Source organism: Leptonotus elevatus, chromosome 18 (genome assembly GCF_054856555.1).
Source record: "Leptonotus elevatus isolate MCC_2025b chromosome 18, RoL_Lele_1.0, whole genome shotgun sequence".
Classification (NCBI taxonomy): Eukaryota; Metazoa; Chordata; class Actinopteri; order Syngnathiformes; family Syngnathidae; genus Leptonotus; species Leptonotus elevatus.
The window spans coordinates 12,957,499-12,984,293 of NC_141256.1; the positions used below are offsets into that span (position 1 = coordinate 12,957,499).

Here is a 26,795-nt window from a genome sequence, read left to right on the forward strand (position 1 = left end):
CCGATGTCGGGAGTCGGACAGCGTTGGGCCGACGGCATGTGCCGTCTGATCAGTGTGTGTAGAAATTACTGTCGTAAAGTCGGATTGAGTTGTAATACGTCGGGGGGGATTTTTTTAGAAAATTCGACATGTTGAATTGGTGTCGAGGCATTTGCTCACTGTGATTGGCTATTAGCTAGCGAATCAGCGCACGGGGCAAGAAGAGCAGTGACGAGTAAGGCGAAGTAAATCGGCGGCTTCCTGCAATTCCAGCTCTCGACCAAGGTTCGGGTAAACTCCTTGCCTTGGTCGCTGGAGTATTTTGTGCACAATCACAATGACAGCATTATACGATACTGTGCAAAAAGCCGGAGGGTTTCATTCATGTGGGAGGACATCGTGAGAGAAAAAGTAACCGGTATGCATGGTTTACGTTTTTATATCCCGTCCCCGTAGAGGTTTTCAGTGGCCTTTAGGAATAATGACTACCGCCCCCGATGGTATGGTGGGGAATTTCTTCTCGCGCATGCGCTGAAGGTACGTAATAGTCGGGGTCTGTGCGGTGTGTATTTACGTCATTTTTCTACGCACCGTGCCGACATCTGGACCGACGCCACAGTGGGTAGGCGTCGGTCACGTTTGGCCGACGTCGGAGTGGTGTATCTAGGCCTTAACACTAACCAATCAGAAGCTAGCAGACTTTAGGTAAATGCAAGTGAATGAGTGAGAACAGCAGACTCAACAGATAAATTTAGCTACTTGTACCAAATGCTCCAAAGTGCGAATGCTTAATACGATATGGTTAAACTATGTTAAAGCAATTGCTATCTCCTTATTTGAAAACCCGACCGAAAAGTTTTGAAACAAACATCCGAATAAGCTACGTGTATTTCTCGATTTTTTTCCTCTCACAAATATGAGTTTATTTCTCGTAAATGTATTAGTTTTTTTTCCCGCAAGCCACTTTATAGTGTTACAAATATGCACATTTTTTCTTGTAAATTTGCAAGTGTTTTTCTCGCAAATTTGCCACTTTCTAATGTCGCAAATATACAACTTTTTTCTCGTAAATTTGTGAGTTATTTTTCTCTGAATATTACCCCGCTCTACGCGTGGCCCCAATACGCCGCCGTAGAGGACTGTATCATGGCTAGTCTTCTTTCATTTGGAATTGGATTGACTTCAATCTACACCAAACCCAGCAAACAAGCAGCAACGCTGAAAGTTGTTTTGCGTAGCAGAGCAGCGAGTTCAAGAGAATCAACGGCACGCCACCTTGCCACATGACAGCAATCAACACAAACGCAGCAAGATAGTGCATGTACAGGCCAGCCCTTCCCCCCTCGGCTCATAATCAATCTGTCAGAAGAGTGGTTGGCTCCATGCGCATTGTGCAGTCATCTGACTGTGCCCTTATGCACTACGGAGTTTTTATGATAAAAGCATCCAGCAATGCTGATAGTAGACGAAAACTAATAGAAGGTTTAATCGATTCATAATGTTGTTAAAAGCACCGTGGTCGATTAAGGCTTAGCAAGGCGAATTTTTGGACACCTAGCACTTCTGAGTAGCTGTGCTTTGTAACACTGTGCATATTTGTCATTAGTGACTTTTGGTCATCAAGTGTTTTTAGGTAGAGAATACTAAAATGAAGAATGAGACCACCTACAGGCAGTAGAAGAAGTCAGCTATGCGTCAGAGCCTTGCAGGATGTAGATGTCTACTCTCAAGCATTCCCTGTCAGGGTCTGGTGTATTGCAAAGCCTGATAACTTGTTTGAACAAGTTATTTATGTTGACATAAAGTCTGATACTTTTGCTGGGCCTATGAAGAAGCCTGTAAAAATGAAATTAACCTCAAAACGTTTTACGCAAAAATCAGAAACAGGAAACCCACAAAAAAGACTCACAAGGTTAAAAAAAGGAAATAATAGAAGAAACAATAGCAAACGAGAAATGTAATGTCAGTGTCAAGACTGTAAAAAAAAAAAAAAAAAAAGACCAAATGCAGGCAAGAAGACAAGAGAAGAGGCTGGTGGATATATATAGCAGCTCATTAGTCAGGGATGTCTTCTACTCAGCAGGCTGATCCCTTAGATGACGCCCATTGGAAATTATTATGACTGCCTGGTGCTTCAACCACACATCATTTGCCAGGAAACAAATTAGTAGGTAACTCTTTCACTGATGCTGCGTAACTAGCTTCCTTAATGTAAAAACAAATTGCAAATGTGATTTAAAAAAAAAAAAAAAAGGTAGTCTGAAAATAAAAAAACGATATCTTATGTTAACAGTTGCAGTGGTAGAACCGCACAGCCGGCAATATATTTGCCCATCATTGATCTCCAACCAGTAATCGAGCCGTCTGCTCAACTGTTTTAAGTGAATGAAATGCTGTGTGTGATGACGCCGTGCTATCTGCTTCCATGGAGCATTTTGTTGTTCCCTTTCGGGCTAGATTGGGTGGGAAAGCTGTTAAATGACACAAGCCCGGAGCCGAGAACGATGGCTCAAGTGATAAACACAAATAGCGAAACGGAGAGTCTGAAGGATTGAAGCAGACTGCCCCTAAATGGTCCCTGGTCTCACCTGGGTAATAGTTTAAATGAAAAGGGAGCGAGACATCTTGAGGGCAAGGGCAGCACTATGTTCACCGCGGTGGTAATTGCAGGCTGGTGATTGAGTGGAGCTACAGCTTGCAGTGGTTTGGCCTGTGGCTTCCAAGACCCCCCCCCCCCACCCCCCTCAAAGCCCTCTTTGTTCTCACATTTCAGAGCGGGGGCCAGTAGTCGACATATTGCCTTACCCCTGCATGCCTACAAACTGCCAGGCTAACAGGACTTCGGGGATTAATCCTCCACGGTTAATTGTGCTGAAGCCATTGTTGCTTCACTGTTTGTAAAAACAGCTTTCAGAAAGGCCGCAAGCCCCGAGTGCGCAAAAAGGCACGCTCTGATACCCAAGTGTGTATGGAATAGGCTTCAAAAAACGGGGGGTTTTTAAGGACGCAAAGTGTGGCTCATAGGGATATTTTTCTCTGTGCTTGAAGGAATGATGCTATGCAAGCCTCTGCGGATTACCGTTGTTTGAACAGAAGAGGGAGTTGTCAAGTGTTTCCAAGAACAAGTCAACATTCAAGGAAAGAACCTCATATCTTTTGGGTTGGCCCTGCACACCAATCTGAGAAGTGCTTAATGTAATGGGCTGTAGCATCACTAAGGCACATAACGGACAACAAACTTCTAAAAAAATCCAGACACATACTGGAACGACTATGACAACATTTTTTTTTTTTTTTACTTTGGCCCATGGACAGCCACTTCCTGTTCTCACACAAGAACATATATAAATATTAGTAACACGCAGAGCCCGCAGCAGGGTTGTTTGTCGGAGACTTGCGGTGTTTTTGGGGCATTGTTTATGTACTTAACTGGACCCATGAAAAATGATCTGAGCCTCCTGACACATACGCGGCTGTTCCAGCAGAAAACAAGGCATGCTATCATGTGAATAAAACCTTCACCCAGATGCGCTCTGACTCACTGTCTACGTCTACTTCCCATGTCACAAACCACAAAGACAAACTTGCAAGACATTAGTTATGTGGATCCACCTCAGATATTCAATATTCAAAATATTGAATATTAAAAAAAAATGTTGATTTCATTGTATATATTTATGCTGGGCCAGCGTCCGAGAACCGTTACCACTGGTTTGCATATTTTTCAGGCTCTAAAAGTGCTCTCAAGACATAACAAAAATGACATTGTTTTAATGCGTTTTTACTTAGTTTTGTGTAAACAGCCTTTAATGACCAAATCTCAATGCTGATTTATTGGCAACTGGCCTGACTGCCGATGGTACTTTGGCATGTTGCTAATTTTCGCAGGATTGTCTCAAATCATCAACGGAAAGGCCTTACGGACCTCTAATTTCCTGTGATGAAAACAGAAACATTTAAGAAGAACCTGACATACAGATGCAATACTGTATGTTCGTACAGTTTAGATTCCATTTCTATTCAAAACCACACGCTGTTATTTGTATGAGCCAGGGAAAAAAAGTTTGCCGGCAAGTGATGAAATTTCATATTCATGAAAATGTCCAGTGCAATCCCCATCTCTGAAATCTGTCAAGGGATTACCTGTGTGAATTATGTATACCGGTACTGAGATTTCAATAAAAAACATCATCCAGATTGCTCATGTTCACCGAACATTACTGGGCCCTTACATTATACAGTACAGTGAGGCTGCACGACGGTCTGTATTATTGTCGTATATACAGTATCGGTGTGATACGTCGAATGTTTCATGGTTGAACCATTAACAGCCAAAAATAATAATATACAACCGACATGACTTTTGACACAGGTAAACCACACTCGCATACTGAAGTTGAGAAATTGTAGATCATAAAATCAAACTTCAAGACTTAAAAATTATAATCATGAGTGAAGCTAGGTAGGCAAAAAGATGCGCCACCAACAGCTGAGCGCAGACACACACACATACAACACGTGACCGGCGGATTTAAAGATACATTTAGCCGGACTAGCTTGGCAGTGTATTGGACCCTGAACGTGAGAGTCAGAGCAGCCCCTGTAGGCTCAACACAAATCGCGTGTTACATAATAAGAGGCGATACACAGTGCCACCTCCCTCTTTTTCTATTGTGTTGCTTGCACACCTATGCGCACAAATGCACGTTTATTTAGTCGAGGCATTTACGACGGTTAAAGCTATTAACACTTGCAGCACAGGCCACAGCCAAACAATACATATCCAACCCATTGAAATGAACGCATTCATAGTCGCCCTGAACCCCCGGCAGCAAGGACATCTGGCACATTTCACGAGCTGGCTTTGTGTGTGTGTGTGTGTGCGCGTGTGTTTGCAGATGGCGTGTGCTTGTGTGTGTAGGAGGGACATCAGAGAGCTGACGTGAACGGAAAGCTGGTACGAGTCAAGGCTTCCAAGTATGCAACGTAAACAATGTATTGGTTCGGATATTAGCCTCTAGTCCTTGATAAAACCAGATTACACGTTTAATCGGGAACCAAAACGACAAGACGACAACTGATTATAAATAAAGTATTTTTATCCACTTGGAAGTATAAATCCAACACGCGCTTACTTTGCAAAATCTATCTGCCGGACATGAATTGTCCTATCTGATTAGAAATTGACGACATCAGCGCGGCTGCAGGAGACAACATTATCTCTCTTTCGCTAAATGGATGAGGGAACTGTTGTGATTCATTAAGGTGATGAAAAGAAGCGTGGAGTGGACAGGACTGCAACCCGAGCGACCCAAGGGTAAAAAGGAAGCCAATTTAATCTGACTGGCCCGCACGACGAGCGCAATACAACTCCAACGTGGCAGTGGAACCGGGTTAAAAAGGGCAATTTTGTCGATGTGCGCCATCCAAGACGACAAGTGGGGAGCAAGCGTGTTTTGTGTGTGTCTTACCTGATGCGTGGCCATGGGGGAGCACAGTGAAGAGGAGGAGAAACGTGGGGAAGGCCAGCCTGTGGGCTAGAGAGGAGGACGAGGAGAAGGAGGAAGGGGCTCTCGTATGTAACGCTACCATTCCATTGCACATCTTTTCCTCCAACAACCGGCAAGAGTCCTCTAAGGCTTAACCTGTTCCAGCCACACAGAGCGAGGGAGAGAGAGAGAGAGAGAGAGAGAGAGAGAGAGAGAGAGAGAGAGAGAGAGAGAGAGAGAGAGAGAGAGAGAGAGAGAGAGAACACGGATTACTATACACACATTCAGCATCACATTATGTAACCGAGACAACGCAGAGACAAGCGGGGATGGTGAACGATGTTCAAGTTATAAGCCGTGGTGACACTGAAAAAGGGCCATTTTCAAAACAGCTACCCCGATTTTTGCACGAGTTGCTATTTTGAGTTCCGTCGGCAGTTTCTTGACTTCCTCTCTGACAATGACGGCACGAAAATCCCCGTAATCGACCTTCGGGCCACGCTATTGGCTTTCGACCGAGATCTAAATAAACGAGCCGTTAATGCTCCGGTAGCGATGACGCAACAGGAAAACGAATGCCCGCTGCCAATGAGGAAGCAGCATGACAGATACGTGAAAAGGTAGGCAGGACTTCCTACACCCCTGAGGCGATCATTTAATTGACGCCAGCATGCTTTTTTGGGGGGGATGAGCATCTACTTATTGACGAGGGTGGCGCAGCATGTGACAGTAACACCGCATTGTGTAAAGTGACATTGAGAAATGCAACATGACGTGATGGGTGTGTCGCCTTTTATTAACAACACTTTAGGTTTCGGTCCATTGGTTACTGAGGTTATCCAAAACTAAACCTGATATGAGAGAATAAAGTATATATTATATTTGACTACATTGACAGCAATGACAACATGCTCCTGGCATAAACAACCCTGACATTATATTGTTGGTAAATGCCATCTGATGATGTTTCGAACATATCACTATAATATAAAACGTGACATAAACAATTACTTGCAAAAAAAAAAAACCTGGTGTAGAGTAAACGTCCCGTTCCAGGCATGACCAATCAAACCACGAACAACCAAACGTTTCCATTAGTGTAACTATTGGACTGAATGTGAATTGATTAGTAATGCCTGGAGAGTGTGTTGAGCTGAGCTGAGTTCATACTCTTGGATGCTAAAGCTAGTGTAGCAACAGAGCTAACCCAATGCACCGCACACATAAAAACAACATGATAAACAGAAGCGTCATGTGGCAGTGGCACGATGAATGTTTTTATATCATCACTATGAATCATATCGTCATTGGCTCACAGCCTCACACTGACGTTTATATAACCTAAATAAATCCTAAATCAATTTGAGCAATTCCTCCAGACCGTAAATGGAACCGTTTAAGGGTGGAGCTTAGCAATACTTCAATCTTTAATAATTAGCCGCTGGGCCAGTTTAGTCCTAACGTATACCTCTTTTCAACTTTGTTTCAATAAAACAAAACAGCAGTAAATGTTGCAATACTTTATTTATGTAACCATGGGAATACAAGTCATTACAAATAAGATTTTAAAAGTAGCAGGTTGTCATCAAAAAACGAATGTGCATCGATTCCAAACGCGTCGACAATCAGCAATTGAATCAAATCGCAGCCCCCTGAATTGTAAATCGAATCGTGAGGAAGTTCCCCACCCCGAGGTTCTAACTAGTCTTTATTACATCGGTGAATCTCCGGAGCGTTTCGCTGTAAATCTTGCCCGTGTTGCGACTGAGAGATTGTGACGAGGGAGCAGTATTTGTTATCTATGGGGAACTTGCAGACAGCGAAGTCTCTCCAGTGAGGGGCAGATATTTGAGTGGTAGAGATGGACATGACTGCTGAGCTAATGGCAACTGTAATGGGCAAGGTTACAATTAGAGGGCAGCGGATATGATTGCAGATCTGCTGCACGGCCCCTGACAGATGACCCACAGAGCTGCTTTGACGCGGATACTGTAAACACGTGACTGGGTTGCATGTGCAAGCAAGCCTACGTTGTTGGGAAGACATCAGGCTCTGGATAACAGTAATATTTTTAGATTAGAAGCTGGTATTTTACTTTTTTTTTTGCTTCTGTAGAAACATCACTTTCACAGAATGCTCAGCTCGGCAGTTTTCCACGCCAGGCGGATGTTTAACATACTGAGTATATATAAAAATGCTGGCAATGCCAATATCAATGTGTTAGTTGAGTGTAAATATTTCACGGAGCGCTCTAGCACATCAATCCCAGCATATCTGATCAGGCTGCACTGTGCTTCAATAGAATAACTTGTTTCACATGATTGAAGCTGAAGGCAATTCCAAAAGGAGTGAGAAATTTCCAATACACAAACAGCAAGTTAGCCACACGACCGCCCACAATCTTCCTTATGTTCCCGAGGGTTCGATGGCAACGGATACCTGGCATGCGGTGCAGGTCGGTGGGAGAGAATGACGCAAACCACATTTGACAAGGCAGTCAGAGCCAAAGGGAACGGAAAAACAAAATGCAAAAAGACCCATGCCAACCTTTGAAACAAAAGGTGTAATACTTTCTTTTTTTTTTCTACGTTAGGGAGCTTCAAAATCTCAGCCGGGGGTTACAGATAGACTGCGGCGAAGTCTTTGCAATACGAAGGACAATCTAAAGTCATATGGAGAACAAAAAACTAAAAGATGTTACGCTTGAAAGATTCTGCTGGGATGGCATTTCTAACTAAAGGTTGAGCCCTTGGGGAGGTCACAATATTGAGCGGCGGCTGGGTATGTTCGCAAAGTGAAAAGTTAAGCACAATCACGTTAATTGTACTTTCCAACAATGTGAAAGTCATAAATGACACAATGAGATATCAAAATCCAAAAGTGTAAAACTACAACTCTACTGGAAGGATGATTCATATCAGGCTTGTTTTTACATGTAACTAATGAGTGCAAAATGGTGGATGGAACCGACCAGCACTGTTTTAATCAATTGTAATGGAGCCATATGGATTAAAAGTCTTCTAGAATATATATATTTTTTTTTTTTATGTAAGGCGCGATAGTTTGAACCCACAATACATCTGTTGGCAGTGCATGGAGAAATGAGTCTGTGTGGAAAAAAACAGACTCCCACTTGCCACTTCATTTAAATTGTGTTTTCATGCAGATTCACAAAGGATGGCATCCATAACTAAAGAGAGAAATATGCAAGCCCATGTCGTTTAGAATGCAGGATTTGAGCATATGATTAAAGTGCTTGAGCTGCATTATAATATCCTCCAACGTAGGACCTGAGAAATGCCCATAAGCTCATCCCATTGCATGAAAATATGAATATAGAACGAAAAGTATCGTCTCTCCTGGTTTATTTAGTTTTGTGTTCACAGTAAAAAATTCCAAGGTTGCAAACAGCAAAAGTTCACTTTAAAAATATGACTCAACCACATTACCCGCATTCGTGCGGTGGTAAGAATACGTGTGGCTGTTACCACACAACAAGGCAGCAAATATTGAGTAGGCTATGTTGGAAGATGCTAACCGCAAACATGCCAGGCCAAAGATGTGCCGGCGAAGTCAACAGTCGAATCTGCCACATGCAGTTACGTCCCCGTAATGATTAGCAAACACGGTGGAACCATATCAATAACACCTCATTTTCACCCTGTTAGCTGCCGACGCTATCGGTGAAGTTGTTGCGCCACAAGCGGCATCACAGGAAAAACCCAGCTACAGAGGACAACTACTACTTTCAGAGACACTAGATAGGACATTCCGGAAAATTACAATTTGAAAAAAACAACACTGTTTAAAACCTCTATTTGTCAACCATTTAGTACAGATGCAAGTCGCAGAGGTCAAACTGTGTACTTTCACTCAAAAAACAAGTACCAAACCAATAGATACTTCACGCATTAGCATTTGTGCATTTAGACTCCTACAACCACTGATATAATATAAACCGTAATGTAACACCGCTCTTCGTAACAGATGCTAACACACAGACAGCAGCCAGCCAATCAGAGGCTAGTAGCTTATGTTAGCACTTAGCAGTCACTTCCGCCTCACAATCTTCACTATTCTCTCTCATGCCAACTGCTCCTGCGGGTTCACCAAAAAAAATAAAAAAAATGCTAAGCTCATATGCAGGTAATCCTTTGATACTGGCTGAACTAAATTCTGGTGACATATGTTGGGGTCTCACAAGATTTGCTCAAGCGTTGCAGGATTTTGCCGGTGCCTCTTACACGCTACGTTGACGTCTGACGTGACGACACGTGCGATGACTTTTGACTTTTGTGGTGTCGTTTGGAGCCACATGTGAACTTTTTCCACTACTGTTCTTATGACGGAATTGACTCCAATCAATAGTCAAGCAAATAATGGTCCGCTATATAAGATGTTATGCCCCAACTGTCCACTTCAGACGCCAGTCTGACAAGCATCCATCCAGCAGGCTGCTCACTGCAGCTTTTTTCAGCTCCATGAATGCAAGCGGTCCAAGGAAAGCAGCAGCACCGGCATGTGTCCATGGACAGAAAGCACTCATTGTGCCAAAGGAACAGCCGAGAGGATATTTCCACCCGATAGGCCCCAACGCTACCGCAGCTGGCCGAGGCGCAGGGGCTTGTGGAAGGAGCCGAATGACGAAGCTCTGCATGGCAAACACAAGTCACTCTTTGGGATAGGTACGAAGTGGTATTAAGGCCCCCCAGTGTCTGGTCGTTCCTTTCGGCCAAATCAAGAAACGCGGCGGACAAAGAAAATTTGATATTAGAGGCTCACTATCCAATCCAATGTGGACGAGGATTCAGAAAGACAAAAGGCAGCTGAGGACAGACTGTGACACTTTTGTTCGAAGTCTGGGCCCAAAGGCGTTAAAACACGACGGTGCGGTTTAGCGTTAAAAACCATCATGAAGAACCTTTTCGTCACTCTCACGATTGGTTTGGCAACCAATTTGCATTTTCCCCACCTATCAATCAATGAATCAGATAAAAAAATACATATCGATTTGAAATTGTCATCTATAAATGCACAAACAAATTATGATTCAGTTATTGGTTTGGTCTGTAACGTCAGAAAATAGAAAATCAATGGCCAACATTTTTGCCTAAGTAAAAGCTGATAATTGCAAATGACTTATTTGGATGAAACATAGAGATAATAAAATTTCATGGAGGGAGACAGAAATATGACAATATTGTTGAGAGGTGTCTAAGGCTACTGGTCTATAAATTATCGAATGGTTTGGATCCCGAATACAGGAAGAAAAAGCTCAATTGGAAAGAAAACCCAGTGGGGCTCTGACATCTCAAGACTTGGGTCAATTGGTGGATTCCCACGAGGAAGCTGCTTTTAGCTGTTCTGCTGCACGCAAATGGACTAAGTTGACAACAGAAGCGACATCAGCCTCAAGTAATGAATGCTTTCAGGTCCAGGCGATATACTTATATTACTATATGCATTTTTTTAAATCAATTTCACTATATGGTCTTTTACTTTATTTCTTCCCTTTACTTTTACGTGTTTTTAAATTATGTCACTGTACATTCTTTAAAGTCTGTATCCCACTGAGCGGTGAAGGTTTGCGAGCGTTTACAAGGATAGCCGACGTAGATTTTTCGTCACGGGTCGCGAAACAGTTTTAACGGTCGCAACCAGTTTTTCCTTGTCAAAATAAGTCAATGTGCGTCGTTAATAACCTCAGCACGTTGAATTTTTCGTAACATTTTGAATGAATAACACTGCTAGGCCATAAATACAAAACGTTAAGTACGTCAGTAATTGAGCGCAACGTCTTTTAACCGCTTGATGACGTATTCTTACACCGCGCACCATTTGCAACCTCGCATCGTAAACTAAAGACCCCCTTGTAGTGGTTTATTGTTTTACTATTGATACTTAACTTTACACCATCCAGTCATGATCAGTGTTTGTTGATTTTGATTGGATTTCGACTGTCATGTTTCCCTTGTGTCTCGTTAGGTTGTGTTTACTTGTTCTCGTCATCCCGGTCCATCGTGTCGTCCAATCAGCTCCCTCGGCCGCGTGCCTAGCCAAAATGTCTCTTATTGACTCATCAGTTTGTTTGTATTTAGTTTCTTGCTTTCATTCAGTGCTCGTCGGTTCATAGTCCGCATCACGCCGTGTTGCTGTCTGGAGTATTTGGTTGTTGCTTTGAATCTTGGTTTTGGACCTTGTTTAGTTTGTGTGTGTGTTTTTTTCCCCTCCAGATTACTCAAGTATCTGTTTTGCCTTTTCGTTAATTATTTTTGTGCCCGTACCTTTCCTCAACAGTTGGCTCATCGATGATGACAGTTTGATCCAAGACCATGATTAAAAAAAAACCAAACATACTGCAGGCCAACAGGGTAACGTCCAGACCTGAGGTCCCACTGTGCCAGAAAATAACCCAAACTAAACAGTACAATAACAAAATCTGAATAACCCTGACTTTTTAAACATTTGGTCATAACATATGTTGCCTTAAGTCTCTTTCTTTCCACGTCTTTTTTTTTTTTTGCTGAGGTTTGTCATTATGACATTATACCCAGATAGGCAGTTTAATCACTTCCATCCTTGAGTACCGTAAGTGTGTGACGTTTCTGCTCTATCCAGCAAACAGGAAACGACTCCGTGTATTATTGGAACAAAAAAAAGCGAGGGTGGTATCAGACAGTGGTGTATGGGGGGTGATTTCTGAGCAAACCCCATTAAAGTCAACACCAGAACACATCAGGTCCAGACTTCCAGTGTTCGGGGAACTTCCAGCCGCCTTTGCAGCGCCGCCAGTCACACGCTCCAACACGTGCAAATGTACTGCGAGATATTTAAACAAAGAACGTGACGTGACCGGTTGCTGACAACACACGCACATACACATATCTAAAACATGAGCATACACTCGATGGAGAAGAAAAAAAACAAAAGCTTGTATTTATTTATCAGATAGCTAATTAGGGACATTGTTCACGTGACCAAATCGGAACAATACACAAGCAGACATTCGTGAGACTTGTTTATTTTTTATATGAATATTTCCTTATCCCAAGTAAGAATATATGATTAAAAAAAATAAGTAAATTAATGACAGCGAAGCACCTCCATGTTGCGAAACACTGCTTGCTGTTCTGGTCTAGCTTAATTAACAGCGTCAAGTTTATTATAAGGAAACTTAACCTACAATTAATAGCATGATTATTCCTTATAGTACCATTTGAAAAACGTAATATTCTGTCTGTTTGTGACCAAGCAAAAAACAACAACATCATCATCATCTGTACCAAACGGGGCTTTCTTAGTGGCCTCTCCTCGCTTAGCTTGCCAAATAAAAAGCGACTTACCGACAAAAGGTTATACCAGCGGCGAGCCCTCCTCCCTTTTTCACATTCGACGCATTGAAGCACGACGTAAACGTAGACACACGACGCGGTAAGTGTCGAAAAAAAAAAAAATCAACAAACGATGTCGTCGTATTTCCCCAGCGAGGCTCTGTTGTTTCCTTGTCCTCGGCTCGGTTGGCTCGCCACAGTTCTTTATTTTAGGTGAGCGGAAACACTCGCTGTGTGAGAACTCGACCAGCTGCCTCGCTCTCGCGCGGTTTCCATGGCTACTCCGTGAAAAGGGCGGGTCCTAATCTGTCAAGTCATCCTGAGGATCAGGATCCCCTTCAAAGTTAAAGCGAGCTCCTTCAAAGTAAGAGTGTACTATTAGGGAGAGAGACAAAGAAAAATGAAACACACACAAAGGGCAGGCGTATTTTACATTATGCCAATGCGCTATTGCATGAACTTGCTCGACTGTGATACTTTTATAAATTTACCGACGCTTTAGGTTTCTTAAAGGCTAAAATAAATGACCAAAATGTAAACAAATTCTTGTAAAATACATAAATAATTTAAGTATAAATATATATATATTTTCAATTTAATAAAATGTTGTGCTTATTATTATTTTTTGTTATTAATTTATTGACATTTATCTTATTTATTTCTTGACTTATTCACTTACATATTTCTTGTGGAATTAATTCATTAACTTATTTAATTTACTTATTTACTTACCTATTTATGGTACTTATTAATTTATTTTTGTGTTATTTTGTTTTACCTGTCATAGCATGATTTTTTTTTTGGGCTTTATAAATAAAATTGAGTTGACAATGATCTGCCCTTACTCATGTATCCAGTGTTTTTTCTTCATTGTTATAGTCAGGCACAGAAATTGTACAGCTGTACTTTATAGATCCTAACATTAAAGTACATCACTGCACGCGATAAAGTACTTTTTAGTCAGATAAATGTTTTTTCAAAGAATGAGTACAACACGTACATAATCCATACAGCCACAAATATATAGTATGTTATATACATCATATTTGTAGATGTCTATTTTCATCTTTTAATTAATTAATTAATTTAATATTTCTATATTTTAAATATTATATTTATATTTTTACACTATATAAATGGCTTGATAGAGAGAGACAGAAGAAATTGCGTTTAATGCTGCTCTCTAGTGGCCACTAAGAATACTGAAAAAGTAGTCAATGTCCAATTTTTGACCCGTTTTCGAAAGAACAACAACAAAAATACATTTTTGTCATTTTATGTTGAGACAAACATAAGTTAAGTGTCCAAAATGTTAACATTTCTTAAAAGTATACAAGGAGACTGCTTCATACTTCCGGGCGCGTACCACTGCCACCTCGACAAAACACCACAAAGTGTTTGTTTTTTCACCATTAAAATTCAAACATACTGTAGTTCCAAAATCAGACGTTTCTTCCAATCGTGTTAAAAAATAGTTTGAGGACGATTTTGAAGCGTAAATAACCCTTTCAACTTCTTAAACTAAAAAGTAAAAGGAGCGTTTTGTAAACCACCCCCATCTCTTTTTAGTGAAGTGGTTCCTTCCGGAAGCTTCCGGTGCACCGGCGCAGTGCTTTCACTTTATTTACCCATTTATTTCTATTTTTGCAGGTTTGTTTTTATTTTTAAATCATTTTGCTAGGATTTGGGGGCGAGAGAAGTGTTTGCATGGGTTTCATTGTGCGTCCCTATTTAAATCGTCAAGCCGTTTTCTCTCGAACGTAGAAAAACAACGATAATCAAAGTTTAACTTGCATATTTATTTTCATTGGAAACGATGACGCTAGATTAAAGGTATCCTCGTTAGACTCCATGACTTTTTATTACAACGTAAAATGTGGATTTACTTGGTTGTGACTTTCTCCTGAGTTTCCTTTTACTTGCTTAACCTTTCACCCTGTTAAACATCACTGGGTCTTTGTTTACACCCTTGAGCGTGATCAACACTATAATTGTGGAAAAAAAGGGGGCACATCTCTATCATTACTCTTGGAAATATTGGGGACATCTTTTAGATAATGTCACTATATTCACACAGGCATTTAGCATATTAAATAAATACAATACGCACTAGAAACTACATTTGTATGAAACAGTTTACAGATGACTTTTTCATTTAAAATTTGAATTTAATTGTGTAAAAGTTGACCTTCACTGCAGACACCTTAAAAATGCACACCACGTCACCGATCGCCAGTGGGATCTATTAGCTATGAATGTAATCCGACTTGGAAATAAATGTGACAACCTTGCCAGTTGCCATAACAATTGTGTCACCTTTGATGTGACTCATTTCTACAAGAAGATGCAGGCTTCTCACTATTATAATGATGTCACATACCATCCACTTGAGAGTCCCAGATGCCTGGCATGTGTTAAAACGGCTTCTGCTAATTACACACATTGCCTGCCTCACTTGTATTCTCTGGATCCAAACTAATTAGGTTCAGTATCAGTTTCCATTTCAACCTACAAAGGTTTCTTCAGCATTGTTTACTTGTCGCATCATTTGCTCTAGCTGTAAGTGATGGAAAAGCTTAAAATGATGATGAATTTGACTTTTAAAGCGTTGTTTGAACTTTTCTTCATTGTTATTCATTATTTATTCACAAAAGTCATGTGTATTGTTTTGACAGACGCCGTGTGGGTCACAAATCCGTCTTAAAACGGAAATGTCTCCGATCCGCCTAAAAATCCTCCCCAATGTCCGCTGTCTCTTTGACAAACTGGTTCAAGTCACAGTTGAGGGTCTCGCACCCCACAAACGGGTGGAATTAAGATCGAGCCTGGTTGACGACAAAGGAGTGACTTTCAAAGCTTCTGCCCTCTACCAAGCAGATGAAAAAGGCCTGGTCGATGTGAGTGGCGCCCCCTCACTGGGAGGAAGTTACACTGGAGTGGAACCCATGGGTTTATGGTGGTCCATGGCGCCGGAGACCCGCCACAAAAAATTTGTGAAGAAAAACGTGCTGAGCCCAACTCGTGTGGAGATAGCGGTCCACATTGGAGGCACTGGGGAGATGTTAGCCAGTGAAACCAACGAGAGAGAATACATGATTGAGGGCATGAGGAGAATTCCCGTGCGAGAGGGACGCGTGCGAGGAGTCCTCTTCGTACCACCAGGTTTGTGTGTTTACTGTATTTCATCAGGAAAACAAAAGCACAGATTACAACTGAGTGTGGAACTAAACTGCCGCCTAATGTTTTTCGACGTCATTACCCGTCAATGGCAGTGAATGAACTACTACAAAACTACTTCCAAATCTGACTTGTCCTTTTTTTTTTCAGGGAAGGGTCCATTCCCTGGAATTCTAGATTTATATATTTTAGGTGGAGGCCTCAACGAGCAGCGAGCCAGCCTCTTGGCGAACAAAGGTTTTGTTGTGCTCGCACTGGCCTATTACGGCTACCAAGATTTACCCAAAAATCCTAAGAACTTGGATCTGGAATACTTTGAAGAGGCTGCAGACTTTCTACGTAAACATCCAGAGGTTGGTCATTATATTTTTATAAAGAATTCTGAAAATGTGTAAAGACTTGGGCTTTAAAATGTGAGGGCCGCGATTCAATAGAAAAACTGGCTATTGGAGAGATGCTAGTCTGCTTCCTATTGGCAGGTGTGCATTAAAAAGCTCCCCCCCCCCCCCCCATCATTCCAACCAATTTAGATATGTGGTGTGCATTATGCAAATTTTCCCTTGAGGGCTGATAAATGTGCGTGTTAAATGTCTCCATCTAAAGCAGATGTAGTATGAATATATGACTTTTTGATGTGATTGTGATAATACAGTACAGTATACTGTGCCTTTTGTAATGCAGGTTCGAGGGCCTGGGATAGGCATTATATCAATGTCCCATAGTGGTGCTTTGGCATTGTCAATGGCATCTTTTTTCTCAGGAATCACAGCAACTGTCTGCATTAATGGCTGCAGTGGAAATACCGTGATTCCGTTACACTACAAAGACATTGTTATGCCGCCACTCCGCCCCGTCTTATGGAAAACGAAACTTCGGAATTGGCTGATCGATATCCGTGACGTGACGCCGGATCCGAGCCTGAAAAAAAACCAAGCGTCCTTGATTCCGATCCAGCGCGCCAACTGCCACTTCCTGTTCGCCGTTTCGGAAGACGACCGCAACTGGAACAGCCCTTTTTTTGCCAAGCAAGCCGCTGACATTTTGAAAAGTCATGGCAAGGAATCCGTTCAGGTGGTTTCATACCCAAAAGCTGGACACTTTTTGGAAGTTCCGCACATGCCGTTCTGTCCGTCTTCCTTCCACGCTGCAGTGGGAAGAGCTGTGGTGTTTGGTGGGCAGCCAAAGGCCCACTCGGGGGCTCAGCTGGACCTGTGGGAGCGAGTCCAAGGGTTTTTCAAGAGACACTTGAACGACAAGGGCACTTAGAAAGTTTGTAGGCTTTACAGGCTGTGATTATTGGAAGTCAACCATCAACCTTATTTATCCTATCTCATAACTTGGACAGCCCTCAAGTGTTGTTTCATGCCAGTTGGTAAATTGGTGTGGTTGGCGACCTTGCTTGTAAATGCCTTCTTTGCTGAAATGAACTTGGATCAGTTCCAAGTCCTTGTGAACCTAAAAAAAAAAGAAAGCGGTTTAGAGAATGGATTGATAGTTTAGTTGGTGATTGATAGAGTGATAGACGGATCATTTGACACAAATATTCTGTTTTCTGAACTTTTCTGAAAATTTTAAAAATGTACACTCTAAAAATAGTTGGGTCAAAAATGGACCGATCCTCTACTTTGAGTCAAGAAAATGGGTATTTTAGTGTAAAACAACTCATAAATATTGGTCAGATGCTTTACTTGGGTCAAAAAAATTGGGTCATCTTGTGTAAAACAACCGAGAAAGTTGAGTCAAATTGACCCATAAAGTGGATCAGTCCATTTTTGATTTCATAATTGGGTTACTTTTGACCCAACAGTTTTTAGAGTGTATTACGGCAATAAAATTGATTGCAACTGGAGTGTTTTGATGCTTTTTTTCCCTGGATTTTATGTTTCAAAGTTGCTATACATGCACATTTGGGTTCACTTTATGTACTTTATTGATGCAATGCATTTCTTATTTTTATAACTTTGGAATGTTAGGGTACCAAGTACCTTTTTTTTTTTTTTAAAGCACTCACAGTGTTACTGGTGGCAAGATTAGATCTTTGACCTTATACCAACTACCACCCTTAAAATAAACAGTTTTAATGAATAATAATAATCTAGGCGGCTCCAGGCTATTTAATGACATCTGACTAGAAATAATATTTATCATGTGAACTGTTCCTGAGCGTGTGTATGTGCGCTATTTTGGCCATTTGCACAAACCAAAGAGGAATGTCACAAGGTGCTGTGAGAGGACAAACAGAACAAGGTAACAGTATTTCTTTGCGTAGTCAACAAGTCATGCTAAACCTTAACCAACCATAAACAACACTGTAGTTCTCAACAGACGTCATATAGATATGAGGACAAGCGCTATAAAAAATGGATGGATGGATGGTTGGCCATCTATCATATAATGACAGGCAAAACAATTCTATGGCAAAGGTGCAGTAAACCTGTGTACTGTACTTGTCATTCAACGGAATAATAGCTTTGTGTTTAATGAAACACTCCCTGATTTTCAACTCAGTAAGTACATTTATAAGTGAATTTTGTGCACTGTGATTAATGGTCAATTAATTCAAATCAAAATGCACGATGGCACAAAAATCTTAAAACGCTTTTTTAGTTTTTCACTTAGGTTTGTTCCTGCTTGTTTATGAATTGTGTTGAATAAGGTTCTGGATATGTGAGCTTTTTTGTTTCATGAAGCTATGACTGCGGATGGTATGATAAACATTGACTTCCTTCCCAGCCATGTTATTTTTATGGAGAACCAAAATAATAAATAAATAAAAGTGAAAATAAAAATGGATATTTGAAATACAATTCAAAAATGGAACAAAAAATAATATAAATTGAGATTAAAAAAACAAACATAAATAATTAAAAGTAAAAATGAATACAACAATATGTATAACTACTGTGGATGGTATGATAAACAGTGACTTCCCAGCCATGTTGTTTTATTGAGGACCAAAATAATAAATAGATAAAAGTATAAAATAATTGTTTTTATTACAAATATTATTAAAAAATTAAATAAAGAAATAATATGAATTGAAATAAAAACAAAAATAAATAAAAGTAAAAATAAAAACAAGATTAAAAATATAAATATAAAAATACCATGTGGAAATAAATAAAATAAATAAATAAAATTAAATAATAAATAAAAACGCTCTGCAATTATGTTTGTTTATGTCATGCTGCAGACATGCTGCTTTGAATGTGGCAGTGCAATTACAAAAAAAAAAAAAAACGCATGCTGTTTTGAGGGAGATTTAACAGACATCAATTCAGCAAGTGAGCAATGTGGCTGCTTATCATTCACAAGGAGCTTGTAGGTGCCATAAGAGGAGGAGCACAACCGCCCCCCCCCCCCCCCCCCCCCATTATTGCTACTCTCGAAGTGGCGCGTGTCATGTTGTGAAATATTCATTCTTCTTGGGATCTCCACGCCAGCCAGTCGACCAATGGGCGACCTCGCACGGTGCAGCAGGAGTCTGACAACCACGAACCGAAAGAAAGGGAGAGAGAGGCAAGCCGCATCCACCAAATGGACGCATCGGAACCAGCAGCCGTGAAAGCCTGCGCGCACGGATGCATATGACTGCTTTTTTTTTTTTTTTTTGTCCTATGCACTCCAATGTCGTTCTCCGTTTCCAATTCAATGATGCACGCGTTCGGATACGTGCTTTCGATTCGGTGCGTGCTTGGCCATCGTCTCCAATCGCTGCGACCTCAAATGTTTCGTATCAAGTGCCGCCAGCGTTCATAACAGCGTCCCCCCAAAAAATAAAAAAATAACACAATACGATATGGATAGTGGGAGTTGGGCTGCAATGGTCGGCGACGGCGCAACCAACATGACAGCTTCTCATATCTGGCTGAGTGTCCTCAACTCCTCCAGCCCGCCGACCCCCTGGGGCGGCCGTCTGCCAGCCGAGGGGACGACCGCGCTGGACGACCGGAACCGGCTGCTCTGGGAGCAAGTTTACCGTGACTTCACCACCGCCGTCCAGGTTCTCATCCTCATTGGTTCGCTGCTCGGTAAGTCTGGATACATATGAATTGCTCCGATTAAAAAAAATGATATGAACACGGCGAGCCATTGCGCTCATAACGTCCAATGTTTTAAAACGGGTGTCATGATTTGGATTCATACTGATCAACTGTTGGTGTTTTTATTTAAAAGAGTCCAATCAGGTGGTCCTTTTGAGAAAGCTTCAATGTATGTTTCTTAGTAATTAGTAGGAACAATTAAGAAGACCTAATAGAACTGCATGGCAGCACAGTGGCGGTTGCGATAGCGGTTAACGCGTGCGGCTCACAGTTTTGTGGTTCCGGGTTCAAATGTCACCTGGCTCAGGGCAACTCCCCTATGGAGTTAGCATGTTCTCTGTGTTCTTGTTTGGGTTTTATCAGGCTACTCGGGTTTCAAAAGCGTGCAGGTTAGGTGTGATGTCAGCGTGAATGATTGTTTGTCTATATTGTACTGCACATGCCCTGCGATTGATTGGCAACCACTCAAGGCTGTCAGCTTGAACAGGCTCTAACTCACCCGCAAAACTTAATGATGACAAGCGCCATAGCAACAGATGGACGGATAATTATTTATGTCTCGTATTAACTTTTATTGACAGTAAAATGTATTGTTTTCCAAGTCAAAATCAATGCCGAGCTATGAAGTCGCATATCTAGGAAACTAGAATAAGCTTCAAATTTGTTTAAGGTGTTATTTGTTTACATGTCTTACCCTTTCACAAAATGAATGTAACATTAGATCCACTTATTTGTGCACTTTCCATTGATAACCCAAAAAAAAAAGTCTAATTCATAAGAATCCAATAAAAAAAATGTGTGAAGCTTCTTAATGATGTTTCACAGTTTTGATAGTGTTGACTCGGGCTGCTATGTGTAGACACAATATTTGTCGCTGAGCCTTCACGCTAACAGCACTTTATTAACAAAACCCTCTGTAAAAAATATATATTTTTTGTAATTAGTATACATTTGCTATCTATTTTAGGACAGAAATGCTGAAGAAAGATGCCCTAAAAAGCTTACGTTACATCCAAAAGTTATGTAGTACCATAACTGTTTGAGAATTAAAATGTAAAAGGTGTAATTTTATGTCATTTACGTTTGCTTCCAGTGTGAAATCTAATTGTCATCACTTATCTGCTTTCCTGGCAATAACCCAGCGTGTTTAGAAAGACCTGCACTGTGGCAGACAAACGTTCTTAATAAAACAGGTTAATAACAGTTTTTCATCCAGGACATTTCATTTATTCTCCCAATCAGCGGCGGTGACCCTGTTTTCCAACAGTTCGTGTCAACACGTAACATCTGTGATATCATTCTGCTCGATCTGCCCGAGCTTGATACGGCTGACGATGTTCGAATAATTATATTTCGACCATGTGTCTGTCTGTAATCAAACAGAGGCCCAGAGGTACCTATAAAAATGTTAAACCTTTTTGAACAACAATCATTAACCCCCAATTTAAATTCCGACCTCACGCTAATTTGGTACTAACAACGCTCTTTGCTTACATGACTTAGGGATGGAAATGTTAACGAAATCTGGATTTACTGTCGTAGACTGCGGCGTGTTGATCTTACTAACGTAGACATTGAATAGCCGTAGTCAAACTGAGCGGCGCTCATTAGAAAAGGTCAGTGCTAATCTAAATGAGTGAACATGATAAGCGGGTGCAATTTAATGCGGGGCTTGTTCAGCTGATGATACTGACAATTAGCATAGCTCAATTGGAGAGAGCTCTCAAAAGTGTTCACATTATAATGAGCTAGCTAGCTATCATCAAAGTATCTATCTATCTAGCTAAATAGATAGTTAGATAGTGTTAAAGTAGACAATATTTGTATTCTACTCTTTGCGTGTTCAATTAACTGAATGGTGAGATTCTGGTGAAGAAGTCCCTTTGCAAAGGTATTGTTATTTCAGAAGCTTCTGATCACACAAAATGAAGACACCCAAGCCGTGTTCTGTTCAGATTGTGTGTCCCTCCTTCTCCTGCACACCGTTTTTTATTGAAAAGTCCCTCCCCTCCCATGAGCACAAAAAGGCAGAAGTTCCCAGGAATACAAATCAGATTAGACCTAAACAATAATAAATCAGCCTGTTCCTCCCCTCTTCCGACTGAGACTGGTACAAACTCTATTCCCTCTTTCCCAGACAAGAGAGACAGATAAGAATACAATATACAATACTATTCATTGAGCTACACAGCTATAACTAAATCCGAAACGGCTAAAATATAAATTGAAACTGAAAAACAATGTTAATAATTCAACAATAGCTATCATCTAGCTAGCTAGCTAGGCAGCTAGGGACATACCTATTTAGCAAGCTAATAGATAGATAGATGATGGATGTAAATAAATGTAATTTCCCACATGGATGTCCTAAAAATAATCTTAAAACGAATAATGAGACATTATTCTTCCGCCAGGCATTTTTGGACACTCGGAATTTTATGATGAGACTTCAAAGCTCTTCATTGTGTCCCCCCACAGGGAATGCCACCGTATTGTGGTGCACCTGCTCCACAAACGTCTTCAAATCGGTAACCAATCGCTTCATCAAGAACCTGGCCTGCACGGGCATCTGCGCCGGACTGGCGTGCGTTCCCTTCGACGTGGCGCTCGGCTCCAGCCCTCATTGCTGCTGGTGGCTTCACACGCTGTTGCTCTGCAAGACCATCAAGTTCCTCCACAAACTCTTCTGCTCGGTCACCGTGCTCAATTTCAGCGCCATTGCGCTGGACAGGTCGGTTCATGATGCAATTGAGAAACTTAATCCAGATCAAAGTGTTAAAATGCCGGTGAGTGTAAAATGGTTGGCTGTGGTATTTGTGCTGAAGGTCATCGTTCCGTTGTGTCTCCAGATACTATTCAGTGCTATACCCGCTTGAGAGGAAGATCTCAGATGCAAGATCCAGGGATCTGGTCATCTACATTTGGGTCCACTCGGTGGTGGTGAGTCTTCCCGTGTTTGCCGTTACCAACGTCACCGACGTGTACGTGACATCGTCCTGCTCAAAAGACCACGCCCGCTCCCTGGGGCACACGCTGTACGTGCTGATCTACAACGTCACCACCATCGTCCTCCCTCTGGCGTTGGTCTTCTTCTTCATGCTGCTCATCCGCAGAGCGCTTAGCGCCAGCCAGAAGAAGAAGGTGATCATCGCCGCCCTGCGGACGCCGCAGAACAGCATCTCCATCCCGTACGTGTCTCGACGAGAGGCCGAGCTGCACGCCAGTCTCCTGGCCGTCGTGCTGGCGTTCTCCGTCTGCAGCGCCCCCTATGGCGCCTTGGTTGTCTATCGAACCCTTTTGGTAGACCCCAAAGAGCTGCCTGCATCACTGTACCTCACAGCTTTATGGCTGCCTAAGATGTCCCTGCTCACCAACCCGCTTTTGTTCCTAACTGTTAATCGCTCGGCACGCCACAGTTGCCTGGAACTGCTGTCCAGGATCCAAAGACGCTACAGCCGACGGAACCTGGTCAGCACGGGGGCTATGGCCTCTCTGGGCGGGGAGGTCGCGATAGGAGAACCAGTGGGACTGGAGACCGCAGGTCGCTCTGGAAGCCAGCTTCTGGAGATGTTCAACATCGGCCAACAGCATATTTTCCGTCCCTCGGAGGAAGAAGAGGACAACGTAGCAAATGAGATCCCCCCTCATGGATTAGAGGGCCCAAAAGAGGACCACAAGAACGAGTCACGACTAAGAGGCCTCCGGGCACACGTTATTACCAAAAACGATCTGCTGCAGAGACACGGAGGCGGGCTGACGAAAGAAGGCACGACCGCGATGCCAAAACCGCATTCATCTCCAGTCCACACGTGTACTTACACCTCATCGTCACAGGTGGCGCCGGCTACGCTTCCGGAAACAGAAGACCCAACCCAGTTTGGGTTCGGACCCTTTGAGCTGCCTCCTCAGTGGCTACCTGAGACGAGGAACAGCAAGAAGAGGCTACTTCCGCCATTGGGTAACACGCCCGAGGAGCTTATCCAGACCAAGCTGCCCAAGCCCCGACCGGAAAGGCGAATAAGCAGGAACAACAAGGTCTGCATCATCTCTGCTGGGGACCCATGAACTACACCGCTCGCAAAAAGTTGGGGATATCGAGTTTTTGGGTGAAGTTTCAGGATGAGCCAAAGATGCACTTTAACCTTTACAGATCAACTTAATTTGACCTTTTTTTCCAAACTTTGGAATGTGTTCAATAACAAACAAGTTCCCAACACATGTTGTCCATGTATTGACTAATATCCTGGTTGATTTAAAATTGGTATTTCATCAGTCGTCCTCGTCATGCCCGTCACATTTTGACATCATGAGACCAAGACGGCTTTAAACAGGATGTTCTCAGATTGAAGTGGCCATTGAGCTGAGAGTATTTCCAAATGTCATCAGCAGGCTGCGACGGAGATGCAGAGAGATAAGGAAAGTCCAAGACAGGCATAGAAGTGGACGTTCTTAGAAATGCATTCGTCGAATGGGTACACTAATTTCGCCTGTAAAGTTTATACTGCCCGTTAGGTTCATCCTGATTTTTCACCTAAACTTTTTGGGAGTCTGGTATACGGTATATGTCAGAGGTGGGCATTCCATCAGTCTATCTCTGACGAACGTTCATTTTGCTGACGAATGATGAGAACCTTCAAAAAAAATGACAGACCAAGCACAGACGGAAGTGGGTTTTTATCCGTTCGTCATTCAAGTACCGGATGGCCGTTATGTTGACGATTGCGACGGAAGCGTCGTTAAAATAAAACGGCGGACCCACAGTTTGGTTCGTTTAGGAAAAAAATGACGGAAAGATGCCAATAGAGCTGACGAAAGACGGACCGGCAAACTTTTGTAAAATGCCCACCTCTTTAATATGGTAGACTGTAATGTTCCACACTGGATCTATGAAGAATGCCTGCTTTCTTTGGGCCACACATAAATCTGTTTACATATATTGAAAGTGGCACTGCTCAAATGACCTTGATATGAAATTTGTTTCTATATTTCTTTTTGCTGTGAATAATAAGTTTGCTCAACCAATCAGTACAATCAAACAAGTGTAGAAATTCCGTCACTGTGATAGAGGCGATGTTGCTTGAAAATATATTTTGATATTAATAATGAAACATTTTCTAAAATGTGTTATTCTGACATTGTGACCCCGTGTTTAATATTGTTGTTTGATACTTCTTCTTATGTAGTATATGTTGTCATCATTTGTACTTAAAATGTCTGTGGATTTAAAAGAATGCTGATGTACATTATACAAATGCAGATTAAAAAATATGACATTTCCAGATGTTATATTTTATAATTTGTTGAGTGGGTGAACTCAAAACAGTACGAGGCAAATCGGCGAGGTTGTCGCTGTAACTTGATGTTATCGATTCTCGCCAGGCATTCCACCCCCAAAAAAATCAACAAAAAAAAATCAATGTAAACCCACGTAACCACAAATCTATTGCACAAACCACATCTGCTTTTCAATCTGTCACTGTTACATCGCCTGTGTCTCCTTGGTGAAGCATATAAAGCACACGCCTTCAACCCGAACCTATTTGGATGATCTGCACAGACCAAACCAGCAAATATTTATCAAGCTGTAAGCAAGTCACGATTGACCACAATCCCTTGCTATGTCTACAAAGAACCTGAATCTGCATCACATCCCGCTCCTGCTCTGTGCTGTTATCATATCGCACTGTGCATTCACACGCGCCTGATTGAACAATAGCCATTGCTGCCATTCAAAAGCAATAGAAGGAGATTGGGAATAGATTTATTGTGTTGTGCTAGGTTGGGGGCTGGACTAAATGCTAAAATAGGACCTTTTTTTTCTGATGTCAGTGTGACCTATAACCTGTTTTACAATAACATACAATGTTAGTGCCATTATTATTATGATGATTATGATATGATTATTCAAATGCTTGCCTTCTATTTTTGCGTTTAGAATCCTTGAACCGCAGTAGCAGAAAAAACGGTAGGCATTTATTCAAATGCACCTTTTGTCCACCTCCAGTGGTTTCTCAGCATTGAGAGAAAGCGCCAAAGGAATTCTAGTCACCATGATTTATGTAAATTAGCTTGCTAACTGTTGTAGAAGCTCTTAGTTTTACATAATCTTCTTTACGGTAAGACCAAGCACATGATGAATGGCTGAGGTATGACTGCAGCAGGACAACGTCTCCATTTATGTGATCAGCCGTAGTTTTATGTAATCCAAGCGGGAATTGGCACAAAGTGGTATTATGTTATCGGTCATTAATTTTGCCTTTTGACGACTTTCACGATGAGGCCATGGAGTTGTTTTATTTGTCCCAGTTTACCTGTGAAAGACAATTACCACAAAAAATATGAAATTAAATTAATATAGCCTAATGTGCTGCCATAATAAGTACTGACTAAATTTTAAAATGTTTCAATTTGTAAATGTTTACATTTTGAAATTGTTGAATTTTTGAAATTTTTAAATTTAATTTTTTTTTTTTTAATTTTTACATATTTAAATTATTTTTGTATTGTTGTATTGTTGTATTTAAAAAAAATTATTTTTGTATTTTAAATTTTTATTTATGTATTTATTTTTGATTCATTTATTTTTTATTTTAAAAGTTAAATTTTAAATGTTAAAGTGTAAATTTTAAATTGTAAATTGTAAATGTTTAATTTTAAATTGTAAATTTTCAATTTTTTATATATATTTTTTAATTTAAATCTGCCAAAAAAGAAAAAAACGTGCCTGTAAGCAAACTGTGTTGAATTTTACCTGTATGTTTCACCAACCAAGACTT

At 41.3% G+C, this 26,795-nt stretch overlaps 3 protein-coding genes across 7 annotated transcripts in view; 2 read left to right on the forward strand and 1 right to left on the reverse strand.

Moving 5' to 3' along the window:
- Window positions 1-13,090, reverse strand: part of susd6 (sushi domain containing 6) — a 27,172-nt gene extending 14,082 nt beyond the window's left edge. The window contains exons 1-2 of the mRNA XM_086061079.1: window positions 12,812-13,090; window positions 5,451-5,624 (exon numbers count right to left, since the gene is read on the reverse strand). Coding sequence (XP_085917205.1) covers window positions 5,451-5,583 — 133 coding nt within the window. The 5' untranslated portion in view covers window positions 5,584-5,624; window positions 12,812-13,090. The remainder of the gene's footprint in view (window positions 1-5,450; window positions 5,625-12,811) is intronic.
- Window positions 5,840-17,825, forward strand: LOC147158686 (acyl-coenzyme A thioesterase 1-like). Of its 5 annotated transcripts, none has more exons than XM_086061077.1 (4): window positions 5,840-6,088; window positions 15,475-15,961; window positions 16,127-16,329; window positions 16,658-17,825. In XM_086061077.1, the coding sequence occupies exons 2-4, from the start codon at window positions 15,511-15,513 to the stop codon at window positions 17,240-17,242; spliced, it is 1,239 nt and encodes a 412-aa protein (XP_085917203.1). In that variant the 5' UTR covers window positions 5,840-6,088; window positions 15,475-15,510; the 3' UTR covers window positions 17,243-17,825. The 5 variants fall into 5 exon arrangements, with proteins under 5 accessions (XP_085917203.1, XP_085917201.1, XP_085917200.1 ...); XM_086061075.1 differs by lacking the exon at window positions 5,840-6,088 and adding an exon at window positions 14,381-14,449; XM_086061074.1 differs by lacking the exon at window positions 5,840-6,088 and adding an exon at window positions 14,468-14,518.
- Window positions 17,826-19,416: 1,591 nt separating this feature from the next.
- gpr176 (G protein-coupled receptor 176) lies at window positions 19,417-25,277 on the forward strand. Its single transcript, XM_086061073.1, has 3 exons — window positions 19,417-20,007; window positions 22,498-22,750; window positions 22,869-25,277. The coding sequence occupies exons 1-3, from the start codon at window positions 19,776-19,778 to the stop codon at window positions 24,082-24,084; spliced, it is 1,701 nt and encodes a 566-aa protein (XP_085917199.1). The 5' UTR covers window positions 19,417-19,775; the 3' UTR covers window positions 24,085-25,277.
- The last annotated feature ends 1,518 nt before the right edge of the window (window positions 25,278-26,795 follow it).

What these genes read in the sequence shown, in the direction of transcription:
- LOC147158686 (XM_086061074.1), top strand. An exon ending in AGTCCTCTTCGTACCACCAG is followed by an intron (nt 15,962 to 16,126) that starts GTTTGTGTGTTT and finishes TTTTTTTTTCAG; the next exon opens with GGAAGGGTCCATTCCCTGGA. An exon ending in TTCTACGTAAACATCCAGAG is followed by an intron (nt 16,330 to 16,657) that starts GTTGGTCATTAT and finishes TTTGTAATGCAG; the next exon opens with GTTCGAGGGCCTGGGATAGG.
- gpr176 (XM_086061073.1), top strand. Translation starts at nt 19,776, where the DNA reads ATGGATAGTGGGAGTTGGGCTGCAATGGTCGGCGACGGCGCAACCAAC. An exon ending in CCTCATTGGTTCGCTGCTCG is followed by an intron (nt 20,008 to 22,497) that starts GTAAGTCTGGAT and finishes GTCCCCCCACAG; the next exon opens with GGAATGCCACCGTATTGTGG. An exon ending in AGCGCCATTGCGCTGGACAG is followed by an intron (nt 22,751 to 22,868) that starts GTCGGTTCATGA and finishes TTGTGTCTCCAG; the next exon opens with ATACTATTCAGTGCTATACC.